Here is a 15090-nt window from a genome sequence, read left to right on the forward strand (position 1 = left end):
CTGCAGACATCTGTTCCACTTGCATCTGAAGACAGCATCAAGCTTTTTGACCAGGAAAATGTAATTATCATCTACTGGATCTATTTTATCTTAGGAAGTTAAACTCCTTCATGTTGAGAATGTGCAGAGAATAAACTGTGGATGAACTCAGACTAAGACTTTCTGCTAAAAGGCGGAGGCGTTCATCAGTTCAGCTGCAGAGGGGATAGAGTCTCTGTGTGTCTTTATCTACTTTTCAGCATGCAGTTTATTTTCACCCGACCATTCAGCTTCTCTCTATGCACTTTACATTCCATCTAAGTGTGACTGGAAAAAAAAAACTGCCAAAACAAAACAAAGCTTCATGTCCCGTCAGCAGATTCTATGCAGCTCTACCATGCAAAGACTTGCGAAAGGTAAAGCGGACTCTCTTTTCTTCGTCCGCTTGTTTTTCCCAGATGGCCATGTGGAAGGAGCTGTGTGATCAGAAATCTAATAAACCGGTGCGGATGTGCTGCATCGGCTCTCCCTAAGAGAGAGGAGTTGCCATGGCAACCACACCACAAGAGCTGCAGGTTAATGATGGGAAATTATGATTTTCCCAGCTGGAACACACAAACACACAAAACTCCACACACACCTTAAATGCTGACACAACTTTAAAATCGTTTTTGTTGCATGTCCACTCTGCAGTTTTTACTAAGACATTTGTACATGTACTTATTAGCAACAGTACATGCAGAGAAAAGAAATCTCTGTTCAGCTCCAGATTTCTCATGTTTTTAATTGTCTGTCACACTTAAATATTTATATCATAAAACACAAATTTTGATCAGAAAATGAAGCCCTTTCATTATGACAGTATGTTAACTGTACCAAACTACATTAGGCTGGGACTATATCACTATGCACAGCTGGGTCTGACCTGCCGAAATATGTTAAATACAAATTTCATGATGACCTGAGGTAGGAGGAAGGATCTAAAGAAAACAAAGAAATGTGAAAAAAGTTCCTGAATTCTGCCAGTATAAAAACATTTTTGCTTCAAGCAAACCACAGGGAGAGCCATTACACACATATAAGGAAAACATGTAAGAGTGCTGAATCCAAGCCAACCAAAAATGACTCTAAAATTCTTAATATGAAAAAGGCTGAAAAAAATATTCTTCATGTTGTAAAGGCTGTTTTGCTGAATATCAGGCCACTAGTTCCCGGCCTTAAACTCAACTTGACCTGGATTAACCACCAGGAAAAAGAAACATTGCAAAGTCTACCAACTCTGAATAACAAAACAAAACAAAATGGAGATTTTGGAGTGGTATATTCAAACTTCTCAGATAGTGTCTTTTATTTTTCCTCTCTAGATTTAAAATTAGATAACATCTAATTATGTGGAAAAAAAAGGTTACCGGTAAGCAAAAGAAATCTGATAATATGGTTCGATGGATTTGAGTGGCATAAAGCTGAGAATTTTACTCTTCCTTCAGATACACTGGCTTCTTTCCATGTTCTGTCTTGTCTGTCAGATATCAGTGTGTAATTTATAAATATTTGTATAAATTGTGAGTCTATTTCATATTTTAGCAGACACATTATATTAGCTAAGTTCCTTATTGCTGTAGTTATGCTTTTTTCCCCAAAACAACTCATGGTCAAAGTGCTGCATGGTTTTAGATATGAAATTCTATATCCAAGAGAAATTCTTAATTTTCTTTGCAAATATATATAATAAAGTGTTTAATTTGAAGCAGGAAATGGCTATGGGTGAAGATTCCTTGCAGTCCAGGTTCTAATAAATCTGTCTGTGTGTATTTAGAAGAGATGCATGAGATCCACTTTCAAGTCCATTTGGTTCCATAATAATTATGAATCATTAAGTAGCAGATCATTAAATTTAGATCATATCTAGCCTCATGGCGCCAGATGTCTTTTGATATCATCCCCCAGGATCCTCTTTCAAGCATAAGAGAAAATGATGACAAACGCAATTCAGTGATGTTGACCTACTGAGCGAACAGCTCAGAGTCAGAGCGCACAGAAAGTCATGGGCTCCTTCAGCACTACAGCACCACAGGGTGGGACCTCTGTGTCCATGGCAGCGGTATAACAACAGATGGTGAGGTTGAGTGTTTGAGTCCAGCTGACCTGCACAGGGTGGGCGTGCAGGAGGGGGAGCAGCTGCGCGTCTCTGGAAGCTGCTGGAGCATCACTTTGTTTGCAGCACCGCGGCTGGAGTTGGACTGATGCTGCTGTATCCACTTCTACATTTCTTTTTCCTTTTTTTTTTTAACCATCACTACTATTTAGACACCAACACAGAAGCAGCATATTTTGCGCATCCTCTGTGCGCTGAGGAGGCTGACTGTAGCCTGCAGCATATTTACACAGGATACAGCGCTTCATAGGTGAGTGCCATCTCTTCTCTCTGTGCGTGTGCTCAATCTTTATGCTGAGCCTTTTCCTTATATGCATAATTAATGATGTCATGTTTTCTACAATGTAATAAACTAATCAGCAAATATGAGCCAAAAAAATAAGTGCTACCGTGCTTAAAACAAGATATTGCTCTGAGATGAAAAGTATAACAAAGGATGTTTTTCTGCTTTATTTATTAAACGGGGCGCATAAATACTACTAAAACACGTGCGCTGTTTTATTCATGTAGTCTAGATAGGCTAAAGTGCAATGATGCAGAGATGGGAAACAAAGGGAAACGTGCAGCAGATCTGTGCGCTGTAAAATTTGGCGTCAGAATGGATGGATGCATTTCCACGCAGATCAGTATTAAACATTGCAAAGAGCTTAAGAAAGAAGCTGACTTCCATGTGCATGAGCAGCTTTCTGGTTGGTCTTCCTCAAAGTGAAGAACTCAGAAGATATCAGATTTTGAAGCAAAGAGGGGATCAATAAAATAAATATTTATTCTTCAAAAGCGTCACAAAAATAAGCATATAGTGCATTCTCTCACTCTCTCTATCTATAAATACTGTCCATTGGTATGCATTGAACAAAATAATTAATTTGTCTTTTGCATCCACTTATTCAGTTACTTTAACACAATTGTTTAATTTCCTACCCTGCCAGCATGAAACAATGACTATACTTAAGCAGATGCAGGATTACATTTTTTTTCCTACTATACATGAATACTTTTGCATCAATTTTTTTTTATTTACCAAGGAATTTGAGTTTCACTAATTCCCTAAAAATGCACCTGTTACAAACATCTTTGTTTTCCCAAATTTAAATATTAGAAAGAGATTTTAAAGATGTCTGCTTTTTTTTTGCATATCCAAGTGTAGCTGTGTCCCTTATAAAGGTTAGATTAACAAGAGTGTAACTTTGCTTCCTGCCTTTGCCTTGTGAATAAGGGCACACAGCTGATGCAGATGTCATCCTGTGGCCCGGGCCCACAATAGTCCACAAGGTTTTACCACCTTCCCCCAGGCTGAGAGTTCACAGCTCTGTGACGTATCTCCTGCGGCCGTGAGGAGGAGTGTGAGAAAATTCCCAAACAAAGACAACATCTCAGTCTGTCTGAGTGTGTTTTGGATTGCAGCCATTGTGCGCAATAGACTGAAATCTGCAGCATGTGCGCCTGTCTAGGTTCCCACAGCAGTGAAGAAGAGAGGCAAGGGTGTAACAGCTTGACCTCCCTTAATTCAGACTAAAATGTTCTTCTTTTTTTTTAGATAATGCAAAATTTGTGTTTCTATGAACATTAAACTTTTCTAGATTTTGACAGAAGTCCCTTTGTTGAGGCATAACTACAGCTATTGGCCAACATTTTCTGTAAACTTAATGAAACTCACAATTTGTCACCTATAAATCCTAGAAAGCAACTGATTTCTTTCTCTTTGTTGAAAATCATTATTTAATCAAAATAAAAATGGAAAACAAGAATCTAGGCACATTTGCCTCTGATGACACCACACACAGCATTACAGTATGAGAATTTTTTCGACCTTTTTTTAAACCCTGTAAATTGCACGTTTTTAATAAATTTTCTCAATATAGTTTGCACACGTTTTTTTTTCTGATGCCAGATCAATATTTTACTTATTTCATCTATGATGTCTTTACCTGAACTGCAATATTTTTTATCAATATGTTTCTAGAATTTATTTTGTGAACTCCTATTATGCAGAATTTACTGCCAGTGTTTATATTGTTTTTTATAAACTTGTTATTAACAAAAAAGGCACCATGGGAATTGCATCTGACATCAGTTTGTAGAGTATTAAAGTGATAAAGATCTATTTGGTCAAAATATTGGATTGCATGGGATGATATATTAGACGTGACTCTTATGTAAGTTTTGCTCGTTTATAGTCTATTTGTTCGATACTTATTGCAGATTGTATAACTGCAAAGATACTAAAGCTCACATGCAGGGGTGGGGGATAATAAAATGAAAAGACATACTGAAGGCAAAGAAATGTAGATTAATCATGATCAATAATGCGATAAGGCAAACTTATTTTCTTGGTTATGGGAACGATTTTAGTTTCCCCTTTCACATGTTGATGTGTTCCTGGGTAAAGCAGTTGCTGACTGATTTGTGTTTCAATGTATGAATATGTGCGACTGAATGTAGTTGTAGTTTAAAGCACTGAGTGCTCAGTAAAATAAAAAAAATGCAACATGGATTCATGCCATTTCCCACAAAATGGATTATCAGCTTTGAGCTGGTGCTCTGCAAGGTCATTTCTTTAACAATCCATCAAGATGACTTTATGCCTAGATTTTCACAGTTGTTCTTTTTTATTGTTGTCAATTATTATTATTTAGGTATGATAAAGTTCATCCTTTCCAAATCTAATTTCTTGATGCACATGTATCTGTTGACAATTCATAAAGAGTAAAACAACTCATCAAAGATGTTTTAAGTTTGTTTACATTTATCTCACTTTTCTTGCTATATCCATCTTGGTTATTTTAAGTCAAATTCCCTACTCAAAGTTATGAAATTAAATCTTCTAAAGCCACTGTGATTTATTTGAATTTTTTCTTAAGATGTAAGTCTAGTCAACCAGTGTCAAATTCTGTTCAGCCATTTGTTCATCCTCACCAATAGATTGATCGATCACAAGGCAAAAACCTATCTTTGTTTTTTGGCAGAATTGTTGTATGCTAACTTTACTTGGCTTCCCCAGAGACTGACATGTCATGGTTGCACCACTGACAGCATATTGGGACAATGTGACTGAATTAAGACCTTTAAAGTGGATGGAGAAGATGTGGGCAAAAAGTGAAGAGAAAAAAGATTAAAGCCTGAGAAGAAAAATTGTGTCTAGATCCATCTTGGTTCCACAGGGAAATAAGGCAGCCATATGGATTCGCAGTAAATAGAAAATCCTGAAACAGTTTGCTGCCCTGCAACTTTTAAACCTCTATGGAATCTTGAGAGGCTTTGTTCAAGTTTGCAGGATAATTTGTTCCCCTTCAGTACAAACACAGCTAAAGGACTTTCTTTGTCGTTCTTTCTTCAGTTAATCACTTTCCTTCCTGCGACCTTCCGGCAGAAACAGAGCTCTTCATCCTTCTTCTCTCCCTGACAGAGTGGACACGCGTCCATCTCTTTCTCCTCGGCTTTATGCCTCCGCTATCAGCAGCTGCAGCAAAGCCGTCTGTGATGTGAAGTGAGACGCCTGCATACTAATGGAACAGAAGCAGGATATTTCCCAGGGAGGGCAGGGAGATCAATCAGGGAATGCATTTACGTCTTTTTTGTTGTGAATTACTATAATAGCATTAACAATTTGAAGATTTTTGAACGATCCTGCAGTATCCACTGGTTGGGTTTATGCATGGTCTTGATAGAAAATATGTCTTCTTGTGTTTTACATGAGTAGTGCTGCAGTCACCTTTTTGCAGGATGGCACCATATGAGCTCACCATGTCAGTTTCTTCTTTGGTTACCAAACATTAAGGCTGGTGGCATAGTGTTGCCATGACGACATCATGCCTGGGAGCTGCTGATTCACTTTCATTTAGCACCCAGTGTGACAACGAACCCCAGAAACAGATGGCTGAAAGCTGCACCTCCTGTGAGATGATATTAAAAATATTATCTGAGGTCCACCGTGCTTTCAGTGTAGTTTTACTGTTGCTGTGTTGTGTCTAAACTCTACATCAAAGATTTTGAGCCCCATCAGTCTGAAAAGAAGTGATTCTGGATTTGACTGCAGGTCAGCAGATCCTCTTTTCGCTCTGCTTTCTGGAAGCAGCCTGATAACTGTGTTTATCAAATGTACCATGTTATGAAGCAGACAGGCCTCATTAGTGTATACTGCTGCCGTGAACCTCACTGTAATAATATGGCAGCAGGTTTATTTGAAGCGAATGCAAGCAGTAGCGGTAAAGTGCCTTGTAAAATATTCTTATGTTACAAAAACAAACATTGAAGCTTTTTCTATCGGAAAGTGGGTAAATAAGTTTTTTTTTTCACAAACAGTAATGAAAAAAATCTTAGTATTGATTGGACATCATCCACCTTTACTCTGATCCCCATAAATAAACTCAAGTACTATTATTTACCCCTCAGAGCAAACGTCATTTAATAAGTAAACAGAGTCCATGGGTATTTCAATCTTAGTATAAACCTATCTATTCTGTAAAGGCTTCAATTGTGTGTTTGAGAACACTGGTTAACAAATAGCCGTGTGGAGACCAAGGATCACAGGAGATAAGTTAGGGAGAAGGCTATGTAGAAGATAAAAGGAAGATTATAAAACTGTATTCCTAGATTTGACCTTTTAACCCCTTGATGCCCATAGTTGCAAATATGTAACAAACCCTTTGTATTACATACACAGCCAAGATCGCATGTGCATTCCCTCAGTGCCAGTTATTCAACATTCAATGTTGACCTAGGACGCTTTGTCAAGCTTTTGTTTCCATCACAACTGGTGTTTGTTATCATTAACCCTTATCAATGTTGTAATAAACTTGTAATGTATTTATTTTTAAAATAAATAAAAAGATTAGAAATTTCAATTTGGCAATTAGTTAAAAGTAAAAGACTCTGATCTGATAAAGCATACCAAGACGTAAGTAGGAATAACAAATGCTACAATACTGAGTTTATATATTGTTTTTCTTGCCTTACCAACCATTTAAAGGACTTTCCAATAAACACATTCAGCTCTTGGCACTGACAGCATTTATACTTTTGTACCCCGATACATAGATCAGCATGTAACTTGGTAATCTTTTAGATTGCCAGACAACTACTCTACCATTGCTGATATTGTTACAACCAGCCCATGGCTCAAAAGAAAGAATCTAAACTTTAGTTATTCACTCCACATTTCTGACCTTTGTCATGGAGTACTGAACAATGTCAAAAAGCCTGGTAGCATTTTGTAGCCATGTCAAGTGGCACAGAAGACATGTGAATAAGGCACTCAGATGAAGTTGGACTTTTTTTTTCCCTTCTTGCAAAAACCTTCTGCAGAAAACTGAAACTACTTATTTCTCTGAGCACATAATCTCCGAAGTACAACATTATGATAGCAGCATCATGCCGATAACATGCCTTTCTTCCTGTGACAAGAAGCCTGATCAGAGTTGCAAGGGGATAAATGGAATTAAATAAAGGACAGTAGTGAAATAAACAACAACCTATAAGATCCTGTAGCAGGTGTTCACCCAGGAGCAGAATGTATTCCCAAACATGCAATCGGAGCTACAAAGTATTTAAAGCATAATGATTCCTAAGAATGACCTACTTAAAGTCCATACAAAATTCTGTGTCAGAATCTATTGCAAGACTTCAAGATTGATGTTCAAAGGTGCTCTCAATGTTGCAAAGACACTCTGCAAAGACCTGCAGGAATAGGTGGTTTAATAATCTACCGTTTTAGACTCTGAATACAAATGCATGGCACTTTTTCTTTTTTTTTTTGTCACGAACAAACCGTATGTTATTTTTGTTATTTTATTTTTCCATTTCACAATGTTGCACCATGCTGTTCTGGTCTATAAAATCCCAAAGACATGAATTAAGTTTGGGATTGCAGGGAGAGAGAGTACAGAAATGTATGAATACTTTTGCTAGACACTTTGTAGAAAGAGATACAGTAGATTTATGCAAATTTTACGATTATGTATGTGCAGAGTAAAACTTCAGGGATTCGGTAAAAAAAAGAAGATAAATCCCACTGCTGAGCTCTCAGCTCACACAGTCAGTTGGATAATACCGACAGTAGCTGTTGGGGGATTTTTCTATATTCTCTTCCAGGATCCTGTGTATGGGTGCATGCCAAAATTACTCAGAGAAGATGGTGCATTTCTTGAGCGGTGCAGATAACGATGCAATGTTAAAGACAACATGATGTCCATGAGGTGAAAGACTACAAAGTTCTCAGATTGTTGTGCTTGTAGATACATGGTGTATATAGTATATTTTTGTTTGTAATCTCAAGAACTGCAATCTCTGACTTTATTAAGACAGTGTCCATGTTTGCCAGTGCTGTAATGATGTAAGAGGTTGTTTTTTTTACATTGTAAGCAATAGAAAATGGAGAGACTGGGAGCCACTCTTAGTGGAGCTGTCCATGGTATCTAAGTGTGCACAAGAGGGCATCTAAGCAGAATTTGTGCACTGCAGTGATTATCAAACAGGCCCTTAGTGAAAACAAGCATATGTCTCTTGGCAAACCTTCGTACAGTCAATAAGGTCAAAACATAGGCGCAGTAAGGGAACCTTGGGAGCGGATACAGACCCCTACAGTGATAGCAGTCTGCCAAAAGAACCTGCTGCCAGGTGTCTGAGTTTTATTGCTTCCGTTTGAAAGCAGAGATTAATCCTTCTGCCTCCTCAGATTTAATATTCGAGCAGCACAACACAAGCAGAAAGAGAGGACAGTACAAAGTCATCACTGAGTAAAAATTAGCAATTGAAAACTATATTTATGGATAATTAAGATGGATGGCACAAGACTGGATCACCTGGGAAACTGTATGATCCATGATTAAAAGAGAGGTAGATAGCATGTTGGCAGGAGTGATTCTTAATCAAAACAAGCAGAGAAACGAGGAGAAGCTGAATGTTCCAGCTGGTGCAATTTAGTCCTTTTGAGGGAATCAGCTCAGTTTGTTTCTGACTGGGTCTCTGCAGAGTCCAACCACCTCACAGCAGACATCTGCCTTACTCAGAGAAACTGCAGCTCAGCTAAAATTGGATCCAAAAAATTTGTGCTGGATGTTTTACTTGTTCATTTTCCTTTGACTTAGGAATGAGCACTTTTCTTTTTTCTTTTCCTGATGCTTTTACCAATTTTTCCACATCAGCCTAACCTATCCCAAATACATTTAGCAGATTCTTTTGGGCCGATTCTTGGAGCTGACATTTATTTTATATTCTCTCCCTATGCTTACATGCTGAAAATGACCCGATGATAACAAATGTTACACAATTCTAAATTTGAAACAAATAGAAATATTTATTAATAAATCAACACATTAGTAGTGAATAATTAAGAGAGAGAGGCAATGCATGCAAATGGATGGCTGCCGAATGCACCTTGTAGATGCACTAGCATCATCCAACTTATTGGCCAGGTGATGCATCAGCCTAGCTCTAGTTAGAACCATTGGGTGGAAGTGAGTTACTGCAGCTGGATTACATTTAGCAAAGTGCCATGATCACATCAGCTGACAGTAGACAATGGTTAGATTAAAAATACTTTAATACATGAGCTATCAAAGAGTGGACAAGATGTTGAATGGCTGGTATTTGGCCAATGTTTAGTAGGCCACAAGACATCCTGTGGTACACATTCTCCTGAAATAGCGGTTGGGTGAAATGCTGAGCATTTGAGTGAACTAAAGATCTTTAAGACACACCAAGAGTTACAACTTTGTCATGATGGTGGAATGTCAGGTGTTCCCTGTTATAGAACGCCCTGAATGATGTGACCCAGTTAGTGTGGATAAGCCATGATTTCCTGTCAGACTCCCCTGCAGTGATTTGGACTTTATTTTGTATTGTGTGTGAGCAGCCTTAGTATCTGTACTGGATCCAACTCGCCAACTTTTTGTTTTTGTAGATCAAACTTATGGTCATGTTGTTAATCACTGTCATTATCCTGTTTTCAGATAAATGGAGATGTCAGGAAGGATCTTGTTGATCTTTCCAAAGCTCATTGCTTCTCTGACAGGAAAAAAGATTGCTTAGCTGGGCTCCATCTTTTTCCTTCTTTTTAAATGCATCAGTCACTAAATCATTTTCAGTCTTCCCCCACTGAATCCCATAGAGTATCTAGCTTAGTGAAATATATATTTTTAAAAGATTCCAGAGTTGTTTGATACTCCAAAAATCAGCCAGTGTGTTTACTGTAGATTTCTGGACAGATCTGTGTCATATTTACAGCACAAATAGAACGATATATGGTATCTTATGTATTCAAATCCATTTTTTTTTTCACACAACGTTCCTGTATTTATTTATTGGGATGCTTGTAAAAGCAGGTGGTCCTTTGGCAGCTTTCTTTACAATTATCATCTAGAATTTTTCTTTTTCGCAAAGGAAGAAAGGAAAAGGATTAAAACTCTCTTTCTATAAATAAAAACCCAAATTAGTAAACAACATGAAGAAATATTTTGACAGCTTTTACAGTTGCAAACCTTTTAAGTGATGTCAGTACCAGTTTTGACATTGTTAGATAATATATAATCTTAACCAGTATATTTTTCGATTTTTCTTTTTGCTGTAACATCAACTGACCCCTTAATGTGGAGTATTCAACATGTCTTCTGTTTTTGTATTTTTTCAAGATAACTCGCATTAGGCTCTGTATTATCAGCTTACCATCAAACTTACAAGATTGTTCGCTGTCCAACAAACTTGAGTGAAATGACTAAATTCCCTCATCAGCAGCCATGTATTGCAATACAACTGGTAAAAATAAATCATTTATAAATCTCTGACTTTCTGCTTGGTCGTGGCTGATTAAGTCCCTACCTACACTCGCTAAGTTTTAAGCACCCCGCATACACCCACACATCCACGCACACACACACCCATACACACATACTCCATGAAGCAGATAGCTGATACTAAGCTGGTACAAATACAATCAAATCAAACAAAAGACAAAAACATGTTCTGGCTCTCCAAAGAAGCGAACTCATCAAGAAAGCTAAAATAATCCTGACACAGGTCGCCAGTCCATCGCAGGGAAACACAGAGACAAACACACACACACCTAAGGCGAATTTAGAGCATGTTAAGTCAACAGATTATGGTTTAATTTAAACTATCTATTGTATTGGCGTTTTTACTTTGTATAACGTGTTTTCTTGCAATCAGCCAATCATTTTTTTCTCTTTTCTTTTTTAGGTTGGGACTGATCAAGCTTCATCGACTACGTCCAGCTTAGTAATCATCATTCTGGAACTACAGTTTTTTGGTTGTTGTTTTTATTTTTTATCAGCAAAGTACACTGATGTTTGCAAGGCGTTCCTTTATACTCCCCTTGTAAACGCAGCCTTGCTACTTAGCAAATATGGCAATGGGCTCTCAGCTTTGCCCTCCTCCAATTTTACTTTTTGTGGTATTTCTTCTTGCTTCTCTACCACTGGCAAATGGCAAAGAATGTCCTCGTTTGTGTGTGTGTGAGATCCGACCTTGGTTTACCCCCCAGTCAACATACAAGGAGGCGATGACTGTTGACTGCAATGATTTGAGACTGACACACATACCTACTAATCTCTCAGCAGACACTCAGGTGTTGCTGCTGCAAAGCAATGCAATCTCTCGCACCAATGGAGAGCTGCAGGTTCTGGTAAACTTAACAGAGCTAGATCTGTCCCAGAACAACTTTACAATTGTTGAAGCTGTTGGCCTCACAAACATGAATCATCTGACTACACTGCATCTAGAGGAGAACCAAATCAGGGAGTTGCCAGACCACTGCCTGGGAAATCTCTCCAGCCTCCAGGAGCTCTACATTAATCACAACCAGATTAGCTCTATCTCCCCTCATGCATTTTCAGGTCTACGCAGTCTGCTGAGGCTCCACCTCAACTCAAACAGGCTTCATGTGATAGACAGCCGCTGGTTTGAGGAAACCCCAAACCTTGAGATCCTCATGATTGGGGAAAACCCAGTTATTGGTCTACTGGATATGAACTTCACACCTCTGGGAAAATTAAGAAGTCTGGTTCTGGCTGGCATGGATCTTACTGATGTTCCACCAAATGCATTTGTTGGTTTAGACAACCTCGAGAGCATTTCTTTTTATGATAACAAACTGGTCCGAATCCCCCAATTAGCCCTACAAAAAGTTCCCAATTTGAAATTCCTGGACTTAAACAAAAATCCAGTTAAGAAAATTCAGGAAGGAGACTTCAGAAACATGCTTAGCCTTAAGGAGTTGGGCATCAACAACATGATGGAGTTGGTGTCCATTGATCGTTATGCTCTGGACAACCTACCAGAACTGACTAAACTGGAGGCCACCAATAATCCAAAACTTTCATACATACACAGATTGGCATTTAGGGACATGCCCTCTCTGGAGAGCCTGATGCTCAACAATAATGCTCTGACTGCTCTTTACCAGCACACTGTGGAGGTCCTGCCCAACCTGCGAGAGATCAGTATTCACAGTAATCCACTGCGCTGCAACTGTGTGATTCAATGGATGAGTTCCAACAGATCCACAGTGCGGTTTATGGAGCCTCTAGCCATGCTCTGCACTGCCCCAACAGAGCTCAGAGGCCAACGAGTCAGAGAGTTCAGGCTGCTGGAGTCCACAGAGCAATGCCTTCCTCTCATTTCCCACGACACATTCCCAAGCCACTTGAACCTTGACTTAGGAATGAGCATCAGCCTGGACTGTCGGGCAATGGCTGAACCGGAGCCTGAAATCTACTGGGTGACCCCACTCGGTGCCAAAATTACAACAGACACTGTGTCTGAGCGGTACCACCTAAGCAGTGAGGGGACTCTGCGATTGTCTCATGTTCAGGTGGAAGACTCTGGGCGGTACACATGTGTGGCACAGAACCCAGAAGGTGCTGACACCTGGGTCTCCACAATTCGTGTCAATGGGACCTTGCTTGACAGCACTCAGGTGATGAAGATTTATGTCAAGCAGACAGAGTCTCATTCCATCTTGGTCTCCTGGAAAGTCAACTCGAACGTCCTGTCCTCAAACCTGAAATGGGCCTCTGCCACCATGAAAATTGACAACCCGCAGATCACATACACAGCTCGTGTTCCTGTAGATGTTCATGAATACAATCTCACGCATCTTCAACCTGCTACAGAATATGAAGTATGCCTCACAGTGTCCAACGTCCACTTGCAGACGCACAAGTCCTGCGTCAATGTCACAACCCGCGGCGCCACTTTTTCCCTGGACCTGTCAGATCAGCACCCAAGCGTAGCCGTACTGGCCGTCATGTCGACTGCATTAGCCTTTCTCAGCCTGGCCACTGGGGCCATCTACATGGCCCGCAGGTGGAAGAGAAAAAACTACCACCACTCGCTGAAAAAATACATGCTGAAGACCTCGTCCATTCCGCTTAATGAGCTCTACCCTCCGCTCATTAATCTCTGGGAGGCTGATGGTGAGAAGGACAAAGATGGCAGCACAGAGGGGAAACCTTCCCCAGTCGACACCACACGCAGTTATTATATGTGGTGAGGGTATTTTTAATGAGGCCTAACGCCTCACTAGCAGCACAATAAGACACTCTTTTGCCATATTGGTGCAAAAGTAAGACGAGTGTTTTTTTTGTATTTTTAGCTTTGCTATTAAGAGGCAGAGTGATCGAGTGCAGGATTTATATTAGTATAGCGTATCGCCTTTGTTTATGTAACTATTTTTTCTTAACTCTCCAAAATGGCAGCTGTATTTAGCCTTCATATATACTTAGTTGCTTTTCTCTGTTTCTGTAGTGCATTTTGAACTTACCTTCTTTCTGTGTTAATCATTCAAAAGCAGGGAGTTGAACCTTTTGTAGAAATACTGTAAGTTGTTCTCTTCTTGTTTTGTAAACAATTAACCCGCTGTGCACTGATAGATGAAGGGGTTTGTGAGAGCCTCAATTTAAAGCAGACTGCAGGGTTTAGACGCAGTAAACTGTCTAATGGATGTTTGCGGTTGTGCAGTAATGTTGTATCAACTATAAATTTAAACTTTTTGATCCATGATGTAAGGAATTAGGGAATTTAGTTTGGTTAAAATGTAATGTTAAAGTTATAGAACAAAGAATGTTTCTTTTGAAATTTTCTCAATGGGTGCACTAGAGAATGTTTTGACATTACTCCAATGTTTTGACCAGATTTTGTTTTGTTTACTAATTGCGTAGTTTATCATCCACACATGTAATATGTATACTTAAGTAATGATAAATAAAGATTTTGTTCTTTTGTATACATGTTTTTTTCTTCACTGGACAGTTTGCTAGTCTTCATTTCCAAGAGTTACTCTGTGTTTCAGGTTTTAGCACTCAATTTCCCCAGTGGTATAGGAGCGTTTGGTTTTATTTAGGTTCTTCACAGCTGTAAAGGAGGAACATAAACTTTCAAGAGATATTTTGCTTGCTACTCTGATACAATCAGTGCTAACACTATGTAATCGAGTATGTGTATCATTACAAAGCCAGAGTCAGGGTTCCAGTACCTTCTTTAAAAGGGTTTTCAAGACATAGGTTCAGATAATTCTTTACTGGTTTTGCTCTTGCAAAAAAAAAAAAAGCCTAAATCAAACACAAGGATGTAATGCCTTTGAACTAGATAAAATACAAGGGTACAAGAGAGAAGGTCCAGCGTTCACAACCTGGACAGGACTATTTTGCATGTTCTTCCTATGCGGCATCTTTGGTGAAGCTGTCACTTTGAATTACCCTGAGATTTGAGTTTGCCAACATGTTCAGTGTTCTCTTTGTTTTTCTATTTGTGTGGGTACCTAAATCATATCTCATATATATTGTGTAACTTTCAATCCCTTAGATTCAGAGATGCTGCCTTGTTCCCATATTTAGCACTGTTCTGTGTTAAATAAAATTACAGATAAGTTGCTATTATATATAATTATATATATATATATATATATATATATATATATATATATATAAAAAACTATATGAAAT

General features: G+C 38.8%; 1 protein-coding gene across 1 annotated transcript; it reads left to right on the forward strand.

Annotated features, from left to right (window-relative positions):
* Positions 1–2018: 2018 nt before the first annotated feature.
* LOC107082123 (leucine-rich repeat neuronal protein 1-like) lies at positions 2019–14346 on the forward strand. The gene is made up of 2 exons (XM_015370635.1): positions 2019–2384; positions 11327–14346. Exon 2 carries the CDS (start codon positions 11493–11495, stop codon positions 13638–13640), a length of 2148 nt encoding a protein of 715 aa, XP_015226121.1. The 5' UTR covers positions 2019–2384; positions 11327–11492; the 3' UTR covers positions 13641–14346.
* Positions 14347–15090: the final 744 nt, after the last annotated feature.

The sequence above is a fragment of the Cyprinodon variegatus genome, unplaced genomic scaffold, assembly GCF_000732505.1.
Source record: "Cyprinodon variegatus isolate N-32 unplaced genomic scaffold, C_variegatus-1.0 Scaffold47, whole genome shotgun sequence".
Taxonomy (NCBI): Eukaryota; Metazoa; Chordata; class Actinopteri; order Cyprinodontiformes; family Cyprinodontidae; genus Cyprinodon; species Cyprinodon variegatus.

What these genes read in the sequence shown, in the direction of transcription:
- LOC107082123 (XM_015370635.1), top strand. Translation starts at nt 11,493, where the DNA reads ATGGCAATGGGCTCTCAGCTTTGCCCTCCTCCAATTTTACTTTTTGTG.